The sequence below is a fragment of the Pygocentrus nattereri genome, chromosome 3 (assembly GCF_015220715.1).
Source record: "Pygocentrus nattereri isolate fPygNat1 chromosome 3, fPygNat1.pri, whole genome shotgun sequence".
In the NCBI taxonomy this organism is placed as follows: Eukaryota; Metazoa; Chordata; class Actinopteri; order Characiformes; family Serrasalmidae; genus Pygocentrus; species Pygocentrus nattereri.
Genome location: NC_051213.1, coordinates 48,818,482 through 48,837,918, shown reverse-complemented (window position 1 = coordinate 48,837,918; position 19,437 = coordinate 48,818,482). Strand labels below are relative to the sequence as shown.

General features: G+C 42.9%; 1 protein-coding gene across 1 annotated transcript; it reads right to left on the bottom strand.

Moving 5' to 3' along the window:
• Window positions 1-961: 961 nt before the first annotated feature.
• grwd1 (glutamate-rich WD repeat containing 1) lies at window positions 962-7,945 on the bottom strand. The gene is made up of 7 exons (XM_017714579.2): window positions 7,710-7,945; window positions 6,689-6,806; window positions 6,408-6,576; window positions 4,266-4,476; window positions 3,044-3,189; window positions 2,404-2,595; window positions 962-1,512 (listed from the first exon to the last, which is right to left on the bottom strand). Exons 1-7 carry the CDS (start codon window positions 7,921-7,923, stop codon window positions 1,204-1,206), a joined length of 1,359 nt encoding a protein of 452 aa, XP_017570068.1. The 5' UTR covers window positions 7,924-7,945; the 3' UTR covers window positions 962-1,203.
• Between the last annotated feature and the right edge of the window lie 11,492 nt (window positions 7,946-19,437).

The following is a 19,437-nucleotide window of genomic DNA, read 5'->3' as shown; positions in this document are numbered from 1 at the left end:
ATTCTGTCTGATCAATGCTGCATAGCCTGATAAATACCTGTTTTTTTTTGCACTAAAGGTTTTATGACCACTATGAATACATCATTGCTGTCAGCACAAAAAACCTCAAATCTTCATTTTTGTTGTTTCGATTTTTGACAGTCGTAAAATGCCTGTCGACCTTTACATCGTCTGTAAATTTCATGATGAATGAACCAAAAGAAACGGCGTAAAATGACCTAGAAAGACGTCTGGTTCCATTGACTTCCATTAACAGTAAAGTAGGTTTTTTCCTTCTCCTGTAAAAGTTCCCGTTTTGGAGATACGAGGTTTTGTTCTGAGAGCGATATCTAGTATATTGTTGCTGACCAAAGAAAAAGGCATCTCCAAAACGGGACGCTGACAGGAGAGACCAACATTAGCTTGGTTGTATTTATTAGAGCGCAGATCAGTGGCTAGGCCAGCAGTCTGTGGGCTGACACCACATTTGTGAAGTGCATCTTGGGTATTGTAGTGAGGACAACTCTGACCAGAGATAAAAAACAATATGGAAAAAAAATGTGAATTTTGTCTAATCAGTGCTGCAAAACACGACGAATAGGTGGTTTTAGGCCCCAATTCCAGAAACAAGTTCTAAGACCACTATGAAGATCATCTTCTTCTAAGCCGCTTCTCCCTCTGGGGGCACTGGAGCCCATCCCAGCCGTCATCGGGCAGACCACTGTGAGTATGTACAGTCTATTGTTGCTGACCAAAGAAAAATGCATCTCTAAACCAGCAACTTTACACCTTCTAAACATCTAACGCAGGTAATATAAAGATTTTGGAGCATTTCTGTTGGTCCATTCTTCATGAAATTCTCACGTGAAGGACGTCTGCTGTGTTCAAATGATGTAGGACAATTAAAATAAGTACTTTTTTTGGATAGCAACAATATAAAAGTGCATATATGGATAAAAACAATAAAAAAAAAAACATGGAATAATCAATGTGGAGTTTTTTTAATCAGTTGACATGCTGATGAGGACACAGGCAGCCAATGAAACTGCGATCTGTGAACCTGCCAGTCTCGATGAGTGTGGAGGAGGAGGAGGAGGGGGAGGAGGAGGAGGAGGAGGAGGAGGAGGAGCAGTCTCTGCCAATGCAGTGCTGTGAATGCATATCAGTATGTGAACAGTCCGCTTCCATTGAGCTACTGTGAAAAAGCCCAGACACGCTGGGTTTTCACACTGAAATAGTTCTGAAGACGTTGAAGCCTGACAGCGCGGTGGAGATGAGTATCCCGGGTAACTGCGGGTGCCAGTGGAGCTCCTTCACCTCCTTCTGGCCTTGATGGAGGAACAGCAGCTGCGGCGGGAGCTCCTTCAACCCATCTGCCCGCTCGCCCACGTCACATGACTCTACCGACAGATCCCACTGGCTGACGACGTCGTCCGCTCCGGCGGCGGCAAACACGCTGGAGTCCACCGGGTTCCACTCCACGGAGGTGATGGGGGCGCTGTGCTGCTTAAAGGTGGCCACCGCTCGGCCGGACTGAGGGAGGAGGTCATTAATATTCGTTAGGTGGCAGATTTTGTAACGGCTCCCATTTGCACAACATGATGTCTAATTTTCAGTGTTAATTTAACACCTTCCAACGTTTCACCCACAGATTTCCATACAGAGGTAATAACGGTCAAACGTGTCAATCTGCGATGCCTCGTTTAAGTGAGTACAGCCAAGTCCAAGTGCATGTTCAACTGAATAAAGCGAATTATCTACAGCCACTGTCTGATTACTCTTTAATATTTAACTGAGAAACCAAATACGCAGCTTTAGAAACGCTGGTTTCTGGCTGACCGACACAACAGCAGCCTCAGGTTAACCACCTGGATCTCGGGGTCTCGCTGAGCTGGAGCTGTGGGCGATTAGCTTCACGGCTGGGAGTTTGAAATAGTAAAATCACAGCGTGTAGTGTTTAGAATTTTTAGCTGTTTTTGGTCTTTTTGGGGTTTCTATGTTGTCTCTGATTGCTTCTGAAACACTTGCACCTGCTGGGGGGTGTAAATATTTACTAACTACTAAGCTCAACGTTAAAACTAATTTGTGGTGTGCAGCCCATTCTGTTTTACACACACACACACACACACACACACACACACACACACTTACTTTCTCGGGGGTGTGGGGGTTGGGGGGGGGGGGGGGGGGTGCTGGAGCCTTTCCCAGCGGTCATCGGGCGCTAATGCACAGACCTGAAACACTCACGTTACAACTAGGCAACATTTGGACCTGCACACAGCTGGTGCAACCAGCCACTGTTTGGACTGATGGACATCACTACTGGACAATCCTCACATTGGGCTTAACTATAAAATGCTGCCCAGATAAAGCAAACAGTGCCTGTGTTTAGCTAAATGTGGCTCTTCGGAAGAAAATGCTCACCTGGAACTGCCTCAAGTCCCACACCTTCAGGAGTCCATCATCACCTCCAGACAGCAGGAACGGTTCCGTTCTGTTCCAGCTGATGACGTTGACGTCTGCTGAGTGAGCCTCATTGGCCGAAAGCATGGAGTTGGGCGGAGCTCTGATATCCCAAATACGAACGGACTGATCCACTGAACAGGAGGCGAAAACCTGAAAAAACAACCGTTCACGACAAACGTAACTACAGAATAGAGGTGCAGATCTGACTGGAAACAACGACGTGTCATGAAACATCGAGTTTGGATATAATTTTATTGATATACTTCCATCCATCCATCCATCATCTTCCGCTTCTCCGGGGTTCGGGTCGCGGGGGCAGCATCCTGAGCAATGAGGCCCAGACCTCCCTTTCCCTTTTGATTGATATACTTACACAAGCTTAAATTAAGAACTGGTTTTTTTGGGGGGTCAAATTTAGACAATGGAAACAACCATGACCTCGAATGGCCTTCTGGCCCAAAAATTAACCACCGAATATAGTTAGAATCAAATTATGGTGATACTCAATGGTCATTTTTGGGCCAAAGTGCCAGGCAGGGTCTGTTGATGCATCCAGTTCAGACTGATTTCTCCACTCCTCTTGCTGCTAATGACTTACTGTAGCTTCAGTGGGTGACCACTGGAGGTCCTCCACAGACTTTGTGTGCGAGCTGAAAGGCCGCTGGTCAATCTGCCAGGACGCTCCGCCCTCCCTCGGCTCCCAGACATGAATGTTCTTCTTACAGTCTCCACTCGCCAGACGGCCTTACAGACAAAAACCAGACAACAAATCACCAACTTACTCTCACAAAGACCAACTGTAACCGTCTGCCGTCCTCTAAAGACATACTCTGCATATAGATAATACACTGTGCAAAAGTCCCCCTTCATTTACTTAGTTTATACTTAAAAGACATTAAGGCCCAGTCCCATTTCTTATCTTTCCCCCTTACCCTTTGCTTTCAACCGTCACTCTAACCCCTTTGAACTGAGGTACAAGGGGTAGTGGTTGAAATCTTAGCATTCGAACAGGGGCTGAAGTCAGATATTCACCAGATTCTTGATGGAATTTTCCTGTTCCACCTTAAACGGCGCAGCAGTGACATTCTGACGCTTCAGGCGTCAGAACTGCTGGACTGTTTAAGGTGGAACGGGAAAGTTAGCCAGCTAGTGGGTATCATAATTTTTTTAAACAGAGAAAATTCTCACATTTGTGGGTTTCTCTGGTCTCTTGTTCTCCGTCTCGGCTGTTTTTCCTCATGTCTCTCTGTTTGGAGTCTCTGAATAAACCTCCACCTGGAGGGTCATGTAGCCCCAACACTTCAGCCCACCCCTCTATCTCAACAAGAATCGGGACCCCCACCCCTAGACAAGAACACACAAAACTACTCTTCTGGGAAGGCTTTACACTGGATGCTGGAACACAGCTGTGAGGATCTGATTGAGCATTAGTGAGGTCAGGTACTGATGTGGGTCAGTCAGCACTGGATCGCTCCCACTCATCCCAAAGGTACTGGATGGAGCTCCATCACTCCAGGGAACACAGTTCCACTGCTCCACAGCCCAATGCTGGGGGGCTTTATACCCCTCTAGCCCACACATTGAGCACGGCGTTCTTAGACTCATGTGAGGCTTCTCCAGACAGTCCCATTCTACTGGTCAGTGCTTTTCTATGGATACAATCTGAGCACAACTGAACACCCATATCAGCCCAGACTGACCCACTAAATAGCCGCCTGGAAGCCTGTGGACAGCGTATTTTGTATACGGTGCATCCTACTGCCGTCTCGTGTTCTATACTGCAGCATAACACACAGTAAATCTCCACTGCATATACTCACCTGGCACTTTGGGAGACCAGTCAATGGCGAAGCCTTCTGTCATGTGACCTGAAAAGCTAAATAAGGGCGTGGCCTCCTTGTTCTGCTTTATGAACGCTGCCATGGCCGTAGAACTGTGAGCCGCCTCCAACTGCGGCCGAAGATCAAAAATCTCCACCTGACCTTTCTCTGACCAAACGGCAGCCAATGACTGCTCACCTAGCTTGGTCACCTGGTTTAGAAGGAGGAGAAGAGAGCAGAAACAAATCCTTACGGAAAAGCAACTGAAAAATGTCCATCTGGTGCTGGTGCTTTTAAATCTCATTACTGGTTATGGCCGCAACAAAAGATTATTTAGGAATTACTAAGGAATCTGGAATTTTGTAAACTATTTTTCAGATTTGAATCCATTAACTGAGCCATTTGCTGTTTCCTCCCAGTGCAGCCCACAGTGCCACCATCATTTAATGTTCCATCTGTGCAATAAGCAACTTTTCTTAATGATGCATATCGCCCACTACGCCTCCTGTAGTGTATTACAGTCTGTCAGAGCGACTGTGTGGATCATATGAACATTATAGAGCTTTTTAAATGAAACAGTAGAAGCCGTATCGCCCACTACGCCTCCTGTAGTGTATTACAGTCTGTCAGAGCGACTGTGTGGATCATATGAACATCATAGAGCTTTTTAAATGAAACAGTAGAAGCCGTATCGCCCCCTACGCTTCCTGTAGTGTATTACAGTCTGTCAGAGCGACTGTGTGGATCATATGAACATTATAGAGCTTTTTAAATGAAACAGTAGAAGCCGTATCGCCCCCTACGCTTCCTGTAGTGTATTACAGTCTGTCAGAGCGACTGTGTGGATCATATGAACATTATAGAGCTTTTTAAATGAAACAGTAGAAGCCGTATCGCCCCCTACGCTTCCTGTAGTGTATTACAGTCTGTCAGAGCGACTGTGTGGATCATATGAACATTATAGAGCTTTTTAAATGAAACAGTAGAAGCCGTATCGCCCCCTACGCTTCCTGTAGTGTATTACAGTCTGTCAGAGCGACTGTGTGGATCATATGAACATTATAGAGCTTTTTAAATGAAACAGTAGAAGCCGTATCGCCCCCTACGCTTCCTGTAGTGTATTACAGTCTGTCAGAGCGACTGTGTGGATCATATGAACATTATAGAGCTTTTTAAATGAAACAGTAGAAGCCGTATCGCCCCCTACGCTTCCTGTAGTGTATTACAGTCTGTCAGAGCGACTGTGTGGATCATATGAACATTATAGAGCTTTTTAAATGAAACAGTAGAAGCCGTATCGCCCCCTACGCTTCCTGTAGTGTATTACAGTCTGTCAGAGCGACTGTGTGGATCATATGAACATTATAGAGCTTTTTAAATGAAACAGTAGAAGCCGTATCGCCCCCTACGCTTCCTGTAGTGTATTACAGTCTGTCAGAGCGACTGTGTGGATCATATGAACATTATAGAGCTTTTTAAATGAAACAGTAGAAGCCGTATCGCCCCCTACGCTTCCTGTAGTGTATTACAGTCTGTCAGAGCGACTGTGTGGATCATATGAACATTATAGAGCTTTTTAAATGAAACAGTAGAAGCCGTATCGCCCCCTACGCTTCCTGTAGTGTATTACAGTCTGTCAGAGCGACTGTGTGGATCATATGAACATTATAGAGCTTTTTAAATGAAACAGTAGAAGCCGTATCGCCCCCTACGCTTCCTGTAGTGTATTACAGTCTGTCAGAGCGACTGTGTGGATCATATGAACATTATAGAGCTTTTTAAATGAAACAGTAGAAGCCGTATCGCCCCCTACGCTTCCTGTAGTGTATTACAGTCTGTCAGAGCGACTGTGTGGATCATATGAACATTATAGAGCTTTTTAAATGAAACAGTAGAAGCCGTATCGCCCCCTACGCTTCCTGTAGTGTATTACAGTCTGTCAGAGCGACTGTGTGGATCATATGAACATTATAGAGCTTTTTAAATGAAACAGTAGAAGCTGTATCGCCCCCTACGCTTCCTGTAGTGTATTACAGTCTGTCAGAGCGACTGTGTGGATCATATGAGCATTATATGTTATATAATTATACTATTAATTATATTATTATACATTACAATCAAAAGATAGAACCGGTCACTCACTTTGACTCTGTTTATTCCTCCATAGTGGGGCACCATGGCCAGCTCCATCTGAGGCTTCTTCTCAACATCCTCATCTTCATCACTCTCACTATCACTGCTCTGCTCCTCTTCCTCGTTGTCGTTGTCTTTCTCAGTGCCGTAGAGGTTGTGCATGCGCATGACAATGAGCCTGGAGAGAGAGGGTGACTCGTTATTCCTGGACCTGATCAGGTCATATTCAAGTCTCAGAGGTTTCTAAGTGGGATCGGTTTAAAGCGTGACACTTTCTCTCACCGACTGACCTGTTGCTAAGCGCCGTGTCCGCCTGGGTTCCGGCACACAGCAGCATGGACAGAGGAAAGGTCTCTCTGCCCTCTCCATCACCGTCCCGCAGCACATCGAAGCTCAGACACGGAGCACCTGAAGAGGACATTCAGAAGGTTTACTGATGTTATTTTATTACTTTTTTATGCCATTTTAAAGTAAGCAACAAACACTTTCTACCGTCAGTGACTGAAAGACTGAAACATTCAAATGAAAGTGACTGAACAGCTGGACATTTCTAATTTCTATCATCAGTGACTAATAAATATGACCAAGCAACTTCACAGCGACCGAGCGGCCGCACACTTCTACTGTCAGTGACAGAGCAGCTGCACATTTGTGTGGAGGTGTGGACGTACCTGCCTGACACTGGTGGTACAGTAGAGGGGTGTGTCTGGAGGTGTGTGGAGTGTGTGTGGAGGTGGTGGAGGTACCTGTCTGACACTGGTGGTAGAGTAGAGGGGAGGTGTGGAGGTGTGTGGAGTGTGTGTGGAGGTGGTGGAGTGTGTGTGTGGAGGTGGTGGAGTGTGTGTGGAGTGTGTGTGGAGGTGGTGGACTGTGTGTGGAAGTACCTGTCTGACACTGGTGGTAGAGTAGAGGGGGGGTGTGGAGGTGTGTGGAGGTGGTGGAGTGTGTGTGGAGTGTGTGTGTGGAGGTGTGAGTGTGTGTGGAGGTGGTGGAGTGTGTGTGGAGGTGGTGGAGGTACCTGTCTGACACTGGTGGTAGAGTAGAGGGGAGGTGTGGAGGTGTGTGGAGTGTGTGTGGAGGTGGTGGAGTGTGTGTGGAGGTGTGAGTGTGTGGAGTGTGTGTGGAGGTGGTGGAGTGTGTGTGGAGGTACCTGTCTGACACTGGTGGTAGAGTAGAGGGGGGTGTGTGGAGTGTGTCTGGAGGTGTGTGGAGTGTGTGTGGAGGTGGTGGAGTGTGTGTGTGGAGGTGTGTGTGTGTGTGTGTGGAGGTGGTGGAGTGTGTGTGGAGTGTGTGTGGAGGTGGTGGAGGTACCTGTCTGACACTGGTGGTAGAGCCGGTAAGCGGAGCGCTCCATCTCCAGCTCCTCTCCGGGCTCCAGCGGCTGCAGACCGGGCACGTACACTCTGCTCTCCCCGCCTCCGCCCTTCTCCTCCTCCTCCATGTCTCCATCCTCGCTGCCTCCTTCCTCCATCTCCTCCACTCCTTCATCTTCTGGAGAACACGTGCCTTCCCCGCGCGCGGCCATTTCGAGAAGAAGCTCAAAAAGAAAAACACAGCGCCACGCACTTCCGTCTACGTCATTTGCGTCGTTTAAAGCCTTTTAAACATTTAATTCATTTAATTTCATTTTTAATTTTTTTAAACATTTATATACATCCATGTTCATGCGGTTCATCAAATTTCATACTTTGTTTTTAGATATGAAGTCAGATTTTTTTCTTCAACCAACACACATTTTCCTTCTTTCTTTTTTTTAAATTAGACTAAAATATAATCTATACGTGTTTTTAAAGCTTAAACTCAAAGTTCAGTCAGACAATAAACACAGTTTAATTAAAACATAAATCATATTTAATTACATTTTTAAATGACCATTTTTCCACATTCATACACGTGGATAAAAGTTCGACGTCCAATTGTACAAAATAAAAGTCTATTCACCATCTGACTTTACAAGGCCAAAAAATCCCCAAATGGCTTCATATATTTGTCTAAATACATATTAAAATGTAATTATTTCTTTAAATGTAATTATTTATTATTTCTTTAAAAAACACACCTTCACTTACATTAATTCGTATTACATGCTCTAATACTCTCAGACCCCATGGTGTAGCGATAACATTGCATACACAGTAAACAGGAAAATTGTGAATTTAAATAGACACTAAAAAAAACACTCATCATCATTAAAATAAACATTAATTATAGAAAAATAGAATAATAAAATAATAGAAATATCAGAAGGTCCTGAAATGAGCACTAAAGTGACATAAGGCACAATCAGATTAAGGCCTGTGGGTATAAATATTGCAAATATAAACAGTAGTGCAGTAATACCGAGCTTATGGAGCAGTTAAAGATAAAGTGATGGTAACAGTCTCTGAGAATGTCCGAGTTCAGTATTGGGGAGTGAGGGGGGGTCAGGAACCTGTGTTTTGGTCCAAACTTCATGGGTGGAGGGGGCAGAAAAGGGGTGGGGGGCAAAGAGGGGGTGGGGGCACAGTTATTAAAGATTAACTGAGGATTTAAGCTTGGAAAAAGAAATTAAGAGGCAAATTCACAGAATAACAGACAGTTAGGCTTGAATGGATCACAACAAACCTGTTCACACCGTCACACAAACTGGACAGAGAAAACTTTTATTCTGCAGAGAAATTCTGTCATTAAAAGTTCAAAACTCAATATCAGAAGGTCTAACCTGTTTAGTCTGGAATAGTCGACCCTGTCACTGGTTCTACGTGATCCTGGGTGTTATTTGGCTCGTAAGCATGGGCAGTATTAGTTAGCTTTATGGAGAGAGTCCAGGCCTGCCGGTCAGCATGTGTGCAGCACCTGCCCGTTTCAATCTCACTGCTGCTAACCGTTTGGACATCGTGCATCAAGCAAAAAGCCGTTCCAGCATTAAAGCACTGATGGATGATGCTGGGGTAACATTCCCCTCCAAAAACACCAAAGTTTAAGCTCATTATACATGCAATGCAGTGTGTCTTCAAAGCGTAGAGGTTTAAATAAGACTATTCAGGCAAAACCAGTTCCTTTAAACTGGGCAGAGAAACTCAGCTAGTCGTCTTTAATCAGAGTCCTCCAGCTCGTTAATAAGGGGTTTTTCCTACAAGCAGGAAGGCCACAGCTGGTGGTCTTGAATGGTCTAGGTCAGGGGCAGTGACATAACTACTGGGGAAGCAGGAAGGGCAATCGCACTGGGGCCCATTGTGCATCTTTCTTAGGCCCCTCATGTCTTTTCTTAGCAACATACCTCACCAGTCACCTTCTACCAGCCCTAACATCTCTTTATCTGCCTATTTTATCATGCATCTCATTCATGAAATGGGTCCTTCACAACCTGCAACATAATACATTCACTATTTACCCCTTTAAAATGGTAAATAATCAAATTTAGGCACTCTCTGTCATAAACACACTATGGGTTCACACCTCACTCTGTCGTAGTGCACTCTATCGCAAACACACCACATCGACCAATAGCTTGTCCTACCTCTGATTAATGTGCAGTAATGTGCAATATCTACAATTTCTGTGCAATATCGTCATCACCTGCTCAGAAATCTGCAATATCCATACAACTGCATGTGTAAGCTGTAAATTTGTATAGTTTCTTAATTAAGTTAAGTGATACTTTTTTAATCCCACAAACGGGGAAATTCCACCTCTGCATTTAACCCGTCCGTGAAGTGAAACACCACATACACACTAGTGAACACACACACTAGGGGGCAGTGAGGACACTTGCCCGGAGCGGTGGGCAGCCCTATCCACGGCAGAGCAATTGGGGATTAGGTGTCTTGCTCAAGGACACCTCAGTCATGGACTGTCGGTGCTGGGGATCGAACCGGCAACAACCTTCCGGTCACAGGGCCAGTTCCCTGACCTCCAGCCCACGACTGCCCCGAATTCTATTTATATATTAATAAATAAATATTAATATATACTATATATTAATTCTATTTTTTATAGTTTTCTGCTAACAGATGCCTTGTTTATTTATTTATTTCTATAGTATATCTGATACTCTGTATTTTGTATGATGCACATCTTTGTCTACTTACTGCTCTTTATCTTCTTACTGTGTGTTCTGCTGCAACAATGCAAATTTCCCCCAGTGGGATAATAAAAGTCTAATCTTATCTTATTTAGGTTTACATTTAGGTTGATGTTTGATGCTATAGTGGCTATATTTGCACGCATTCAGCGCATCCCTTTTTTGGGATATTGTCATGTTTGTAGTCTCAAATAGTCTCCAACAGACTCAGTGGTCTCCAGTATCCCTGATTAGCCTTGAATGGTTTCAGATTCTCTGAGAATCTCAAATGATCTTGAATTGTGTTAAATCGTCTCAAATGGTCTCGGATAGTCTAAAGTGGCCTTAAATAGCCTCAAAATGTTTTGAATAGTCCTGAGTGGTCTTGAATATGTTCTCACAAACATTCTCGCAGAGTCTCAAATGGTCTCCAGTAGCCTCAAATCGCCTTGAATTGTGGGTCTTGAATAGTCTCAAATTTCCTCGTATAGCCTTGAACAGACTCAAATGGTCTGGAATGGCCTCAAAAAGGTCTCAGTAAGATGGAGAGATGGACTGGCCAGCTGTTAGCAGCTCTAATCTGTCTAACGTCTGTCAAAAATGAGATTGGTATGTGTTTATTACTCGCTATGGTTATACTTTGTTATTTAAACCTTCCTGGCAGAGGGGCCCATTCATGTACGTGGTGGTTGGATAGTGTAGTGGTTAACACCTCTGTCTTTGACACTGGGGTTCAAACCCCCACCAGGTTGTTAGAATCTGCACTAGTGGGTGGAATTAGACCGGACTAAATTGGGGGAAATACTAAAATAAAGACACCCCTGGTGTAGACTGTTCTCTAGATGTCTGAAACATTCTTGTATAATTTCAGTCTCAATCAGTCCCAAATATTTGGGAATGTTCCTCAACTGTCCAAAATATTCTTGTATGGTCTTGAATAGACTAAAGCTCTCACATAGACTCAACATGCCACAATGGTCTCCACATCCTCAGATGGTCTCGAATAGTTTTAAGTTCTCTGGGAATCTCAAATGGCCGAGAGTTGTCTTGAATAATCTCAAATCATCTCAAGATTGTCTCAAAAGGTCAAATGTCTTGAATACTCCAGAATGGTCATGAATAATCCTGAATGGTCCTAATTGGTCTCAAATAGACTCCAGCAACCTCAAATTGGCTTGAATGGTTTTGGATTCTCTGAGAATCTCAAATGGTCTAGAACTGTCTTGAATAGTCTCAAGTGGCATGGTCTAAAATGGTCTTGAATGGCCTCAAAATGTTTAGAATAGACCTGAATGGTCTCGAGTTTGTTCATGCAAAACATTACCATGTAGTCTCGATTGGTTTCAATTGGTTTCAGTAGCCTCGAATAGCCTTTAATGGTTTTGGATACTTGAAAAACTTCAAATGGTCTTGAATAGTCTCACATCTGCTCATACACGCTCAAATAGACTCAAGCGGTCTCAAATAGTCTCAGAAGGTCTGGAATGGCTTTAAAATGTCTTGAAATGGTTTGAATGGGCTCAAAAAGTCTTAGATAGTCTCGGCCCAGTAAGGTGGAGAGACGGACTGACCAGCTGTTGGCAGCTCTTATCTATGTCACAGTGATCTTCTCCAGTATAGTCAGCCTCCTGAGCACCCTGATGTTCTGTAAACACAAGAGAATAGAAACACCTGCGTGCCCAAACACATACAAACCACAGACCTCACAGAGACGGAGAACAGAAGAAATACACTACTGTTCAACAGTTTGGAACCATTTTGGTCTAAATAGTGTTATTTTATTTAATAACAGCTTAAATACTGCAGATTAAAACATTATGAACTAAATACTGTAGTGCACTTATAGATATTTTATTTATATTTCAAGTTTGTGGGGTAACAATAAGTTTATATGTGCTGTAATTATCTGTTAAGATCTAAACAGATTACTCTGGATGTTTATTGTATTATAGAGGTTTTATAGCTTTGTCAGTCAGTTTAGAATCATCTACAGCTCTGTTTGTCATTCTAGATGCATCTAACATTATTTTCAAGAGAAATTCCAAAGTTTCTGCTTAATCTCAGTGTGTGAGGTGTAATCAGAGATTCAGAGAGGGTTCGGTGTGAAATGGTTCAGATGTCTTTACAATGGTGGTGATGGGAACCAGGGGTCGCCATGACTACAACACAGATATAGACACTTTATTTACCATCCAGAACCACCAGAGAACCTACACGAGTCTTTTGAGTTCATATGGAATGTTGATGCTGGAAAAACTGAAAAAATATGTTTTTTTTTTGGCAACTGGTTTTCTTCATCCAGCATAAAAAATGTTTAAGGCCAAAATCTTCTCAAAACTATTGTAAAACTGCAATTATTATGTTGTATCAGGCAGTGAATTCATAACCATCTCGTGTAGGAACTTTCTGTGAGGAGCTTTTAGAGGTGGACGTCTGGTTCCTATCACCACCACTGTGAACAGCTCTGACTCAGTAAAATCAGTGGAATCCCCCTTCAAACATTATATTCCATATAGTCACAGACTACCATCCGCATATTAACCCTTTATTATTGCACATATATCCATATTTATCTACCTGCTGTGTGACTTATTCAAGACGTTAGTTAGTATATGCATTACTACTTGGAGTTTGGATTCTGGGGCCGAATTCCAGAAACTTCTTAAGTCTGAAATCTTATCTGCTTAGTCACCATGACGACTTCAGTCCAGACTGAATTTGAGACAGTAGCTCTTACTGAATATCAGCTCCTCCCTTCATCATCTCATCATTACCTCCAGATCAGAAAACAGCATCACACAAACATCCTAACTAGACTAAACCCCCTAAATCCTGTCCTAACTTTAGGATGAACCCCAGCAGGGTCCTGAATTCTGTTTAAGGCCCGTTTCTCTGGTTCTGAGGCGGCTGAGTCAGGTGGCGTAGTTCACTACCAGCATAATGAGCTCCATTTATTCCTACTGTAAAACGCGGCTTTCACTGGGAGATGTTTTTCTCTTCTAACTCTGCGCTTTAAACATCTCAGACGCTGCCAACTCCAACTCCACCGCCCCTCTGATTACCTTCCTGTGTTAATGTAGATGTTGAAATATTACAGTGATGGTGGTGAATAATGAGGAGGCGGAGCTGAACATGTGGCTGTTTATTAGGAGGAGGAACGTTAGTGCCCTCAGCTAAAGCGTTTGGGAAATGGAGACTGAAACTGGGGAGCGGAGACGCTCTGATAAACAGCAGGGGGCGCTCTCACAGCATTCACAACTTACAGTTTCTCGTGCTTTTCTTTGACCTTTTTTACATCAGTTAGGGTAGCTAGCTGCCTGGCTAACTAGCTGCCTGGCTAACTAGCTTGATTATGTGTTTACGTTTGCTAGGTAACAGACATAACAGTTGATTGTCAACGTTGATCAAGTGAGTTAAGATTTCTTGAATTGAGATAAGTTGCGGTAAGATAAGATAAGATTCCTAAATGAAGCTCAGTTTTGCTTCTGTAAGACAAATTTGTGAAAAATCACATCTTGACCTGTCAGATCTGAAGTTAAGACAGAAAGACAGGAAGTTTCTGTAATACAGCCCCTGGTTCCAACTAAATATTTGAAAGTTGTACAGGACTGACATATAAAGACTGGCTTTAAGAGACTGAAAACACTGAGTAAATGATTTGAGTAAGTCAAATAAATGGACATGTGCAGTAATATAAGGCCTAATTAACTGACCATAGTGTATATGGTATAAATAGGCTATAGCGCTCACGATACTCGACTGCAAGTGCAAAGTAGTTTTCATTGGCTTCAAGGTGAACGGACATGAGCGTAGGCCTCAGAGAAAGGAAATGTGGTTTGTTCTGATGTGGTGTCCTCTCACTTCCTTTAACACACTTCTGCAGACACGCATAGCTCGAACATACACTTGACCTATAACTGTGAGTGTTCCTGTGGGACGCTTCACTCTACTTATAGCTGACTAAATGTTGTTCTTGCTCCTTCTGTTCTTCTCAGACTTTAGACACAGTGATGCAATGACGCATTAGTCACTGTAGCATAACAGGACACAATGAAATGTTCCATAATTGAAGCAAGGCCTCTTTGAGAGTGACTAATACTGGGAGAATCCACCATTTATCAACATGTACAGCATAATTAAATGGTTAAGATGCCAACAAAATCATTGGGAATGGTTTGCCGTGGTTTGGCCTTCTAGAGAAACTCACAAAGTCAGAATTGTTCTCAGTGCTGGTGATAGGAACCAGATGTCTGAAGAGTTTAATGCATCTGATTTCTTTATAGTGGTGGTGATGGGAACCAGGGGTCACCATGACTACAACACAAATTTAGCCATTTTATTCACCATCCAAAACCACCATGAACTGAGTTTGTATGGAATGTTGATGATGGCAAAATGAGGAAAACCTGAAAAAAGAAGTTTAGTTTGGGGACTATTTTGACGCACAGCACCCTGCATATTATGTATCCCTCCACCATGAATGGATTTTAAGGCCAAAATCTTCTCAAAAATGTCCTACAACAACGTCTCAGGTATCAGGCAGTGAATTCAGAACCATTTCATGTAGGAACTTTCTGTGAGGGAGATTTTAGAGGTGGACGTCTGGTTCCTATCACCACCACTGTGAACGGCTCTGAATCTTAAGCATTTCATTTTGCAGAGGTGTTTGAAAAGCAGTGAGATTCTCCTGACTATCTGCAGGTGTAGGACACAAAACAATGCCGACTCTAACTACAGTATGCTAACAAGCTAGCAATAAACTGGGGGGCATTTCTCCCTACTGTTGTTTTTCTATGCAGTTAGCTGAAGGAAGGCACTGTGGGAACAAAAGCAGTCTGTTAAGCTGGTGTTGTTTGTGCCAACATCTGCCCGTCCCTGTCCAGCTGAGGCCAGTCACACTGGTCCTTTCACACTTACTGCAAATAAACAAAAGTGCAAATAAACAGTTCCAGCCTCCTCTCTTCTGGGAAGCTTTCCACAAGATTTTGGGGTGTATCTGTGGAAAATGGTACCCATTCAGTCAAAAGAGCATTTGTGAGGTCAGACACCGATGTTGGGCGAGAGGGCCTGGCTCACAATCAATGTTCTAGGTGTTCAGTGGGGTTGAGGTCAGGGCTCTGTGCAGGCTACTGGGGTTCTTTATGGAGTTGCTTTGTGCACAGGGGCTCTTCATGCTAGAACAAGAGAGGGTCTTCCCCCAACTGCTAAAATGTCATTGTATGCTGCAGCATTAACACCACCCTTCACTGGAACTGAGGGGTCCAAACCCTGAAAAACAGCCCCAGCTCATCATCCCTCCTCCACCAAACTTTACTGTTGGCAGTATGCATTCCTGTAGGTGGCATCCTCCTGGCATCCACCAAAACCAGATTCAGACTGCCAGATAGTGAAGCTGATTCATAAATCCAGAGAACAGATCAGTGAGTCTCTTTCCCTTCATTCCATCTTCCATTCTTTACAGGAGACTCACTTTCAGCTCCTCAAAGAATCTGCAGACACGCCTCCAAAGCTGTTCAAACCCATTCAGTGGTGCTGAGGTCTGCACTCTGGGGCGGTCAGTCCATCGTTCAGCTTCTTTGTTTGATGTGTCTGTCTCCTTTTCTCAGTGAGGTTCTTCTTGATCAGCTACACATCCTTTGAAATGGTCTTCTCACAGTGGAAGGTTGGACAGAAACACCTGTGGATGTTTTCAGATCTGAAGCAGCTTGATCTTCTCCTCTCTCTCAGAGATGAAAGCTTTAAGTGCTGTTTATCTGATGGGGGCAGTTTTGGGATGAACCAGGTCTTCCAGGTGGTTGTTAGGAGACACGTTTTATCTTTATATTTGAACTGCTGTTTGTTTCTCTTCCTTACGCAAGTGAATGATCTTTTGTCTCATCTGTTCAGAAATATCTCCTGAAAAAAAAATTAAGAACTAATTTCTTTTGGCTGTTTTGAGTGTTGGGTGGTCTCTAACTTTTGTGCAGTACTGCAAACATCTCACTTCTGTTCAGTTACAATTCTTTAGGAAGCCTTAAGAGATCTCAAAGCTTATCAGAGTTCAATTCAGTTATGCTGGTCTGATTCTGAATTGTGTTTAAAAAATACACAGAATACACAAATGTAAATACAGGAAACATATACCCATTAGTGGAATTTTGGAATTAGGCATATTTCAAATGTTCCCAAATCAGTGCAGTTGGATCGCCACTTTGGGAATTATGTCAGACTGAGGAGCTGAGCTGGAGGGAAATTGGGTGGAGGGGGTGTTGTTTGCTCAGTGACTCAGTTTGCTTCAGGAGCTTTCATTTTAGCGTTTCCATACTTGCTTGCTGGCGCTTCAGTAAGCACAGTAATGCTGATTCCCCATAACCATGCCATAAAGGCACCATGCCTATAGCAGGGTTACAGATCAGCAACCCAGATGGTAAGAAGAGCCATTTTGTCTTTTCAACCAAAATCAAACCATCTTGAGAGCCACATTTTATGTCTGTTTTACCATCTTGGCTGTAAATATGACTCAGTATGTGCTGATGTGCCAGTACAGGCTAAAAATATAATATGAACAAAAACCCTTACTTTCCTCTGCTTTAAGCTTCAGCTCAGCTATAGTCACTTTTCTCGCATCTCCAGCAGGAAACTTTTCCCAAAGTGGAAGCTTCTTGCAAAATGTCTCTCAATGTTTGACTTTTTATGAGGCTGAAGTCGCTTCTCATTCTCCAGCTTCTTGTTTGAATTTTCCCTTTCCCTTTGCCATTCAGCCAAACGGACTATCATTAGCATGGTCTGCATTGTTTGTTCGTCACGTTCTGTACCTCATACCTGAGAAAGAATTCCAACCAGTGTACCCGACCACCCGCTTCTGATTTATTATCCAATGTAAATACTTTATCATCACTGTTTGTTTACATGCAAAGATTTTTGCCAATCCGACTGAACACATTCCGCTAATAGATTAAGACTGAGGTGTTTACTCACTCTACTCAACAATCTGATGAAAATCTCCATTTACTTGCTCACTACACGTAATCAGATTAAAAATTCTGAGCATGAGCAGAGAACCTCTTAACGTAGATGTTACCATGACAATGTGCATCACGTGAGTCCAGTCAGAGTGAGATGAGCAGCAGTGAGCAGTGCTTGTGTTGTTAATGACTTTAAAATGACGTCAGACTCAGGAAAACGTCCTTCTCATGTCCTTATTAAAGAAGGCCGAGAGGAAGACGTCGTGTTCTGAGACACATAAGCTGCTCCACCGTGTCTTAAACTTTCCGATAGGGAATGTAATCGGATACAGGCGTTTACACGGATATTATTGTTCTATTTAACAGATTATTCAGAGGATCATCCACCTTGTTCAATCAGACTATTCTGATTGGGGGCGGTATACATGGCCCTATTCTATTCTGATTGAGCTATTAGTCGCATTATTAACAGATTATTAGGATGCATGTAAACGTGGATATTGAGCCATTAAGCATGCTTGTTCCAGAATCTAGTCTGCTGATTGGCTGTCTAAATTACATTCCGTAGGCATTTAATTAATGTTAGTGCTAGTCTGCAGTCTGTGTTCAGTAATATTCCCACTTCCAACACCTCACTCATTTTTAATTTAAGCCACGCCCACTTTGAGTATATAATTTTTAATAGTGCTATAAAAAAAATAACGTTCAGAAAACGGTATTTGCCAATGAACATTTTTGAACGACACCCAGCCTTAATAATAACTGCAATACATGTACATATGACTGCCCAGCAGTTTGCCACTCCCATTACTGCTGAAGCGATGTGGAGTGTTGTTCCTGCGAACATCAGAGTGGGTGGTGATGTGCGGAAGGGTTCAGAAAAGAGGCCATTTACATATCTTAGTCTCAAAGACAGAATAAAGGAATTCTAACGAATAAAGGAAGGAAAATGTTCAAGGCATGTTTTTGGCACCCACACAAATGTTATCAGAGGATTTCAGGAGAAACAAATACAAGAAAAATGTAAAACATGGTCCCAACAACTGTGCAGCTCAGCTACACGAGGCTTACAGTGACAGGGTTATATTTAAAAGTCGGTCTTACACTCTCTGGAGATGAAACTTGCTGTAACACTTTATGCAGAATTTGTATATTAGATATACACACATTTTTTCTGTACAGGTTTCATTAAAACACATACATGAACACATACATTTCGAATGGCAGGTTGACTGTGCTAATACAGTATAAGTAGCTTCATGATAGCTAGCGTCCAGGCTAACATTCCCAAACATGTAAACATTTTAATGCAAATGCAGAACCATTCCTGAAATACTGTCTGTAAGGATTGCTTTGAGTGCTAGCCTGCAAGTGTTGTGTGGTTGTGTGCAAAGTTTAGATGCTTCCAATCAAATTACATGCTTTACGAACACGTCCTCTACAGGGAGCTTAAATACGGCACTTTTCCGTTATAATTTCTTAAATACGGCATTTTTCCGTAACTATTTCTTAAATACAGCACTTTTCCATTATAATTTCTTAAATACGGCATTTTCCGTTACAATTTCTTAAATACTGCATTTTTCCGTAACTATTTCTTAAACACGGCACTTTTCTGCAACAATTCCTTTCCATTTGCTGAGCTTAACAGTTCGGAAAACAAAACGAAACACAAAATATAAAATGCATCAGAACCTTTTACTTATTTAATAAACAGTAATTGTGCATTATAATGTGCGGAACAGTGTTCCCTGTAGAGGATGTGGAAAAATCAGCAAAGGCCCAAACTTTTGCAGACGACAGCAAAGATAATACAGTCTTGTTTTTGGCTTGTTTTAGCACAATGTAGAAAAAATAAACATGGTTATTGTTAATATAGTTAATACTGTCTCTACGCAGAGAAAAAGGAGTTTCGTTTGTGCATTGCTGGAGTCTTTCTTTCTACATTCAGCGTTTGAGAATTATTCAGCCCACATCTGACGCCTTGTGTAACACTAAAGGCACGCAATTTGATAGTCTCACCAGAGGCACAGAAGGGATGGGAATGATCAGT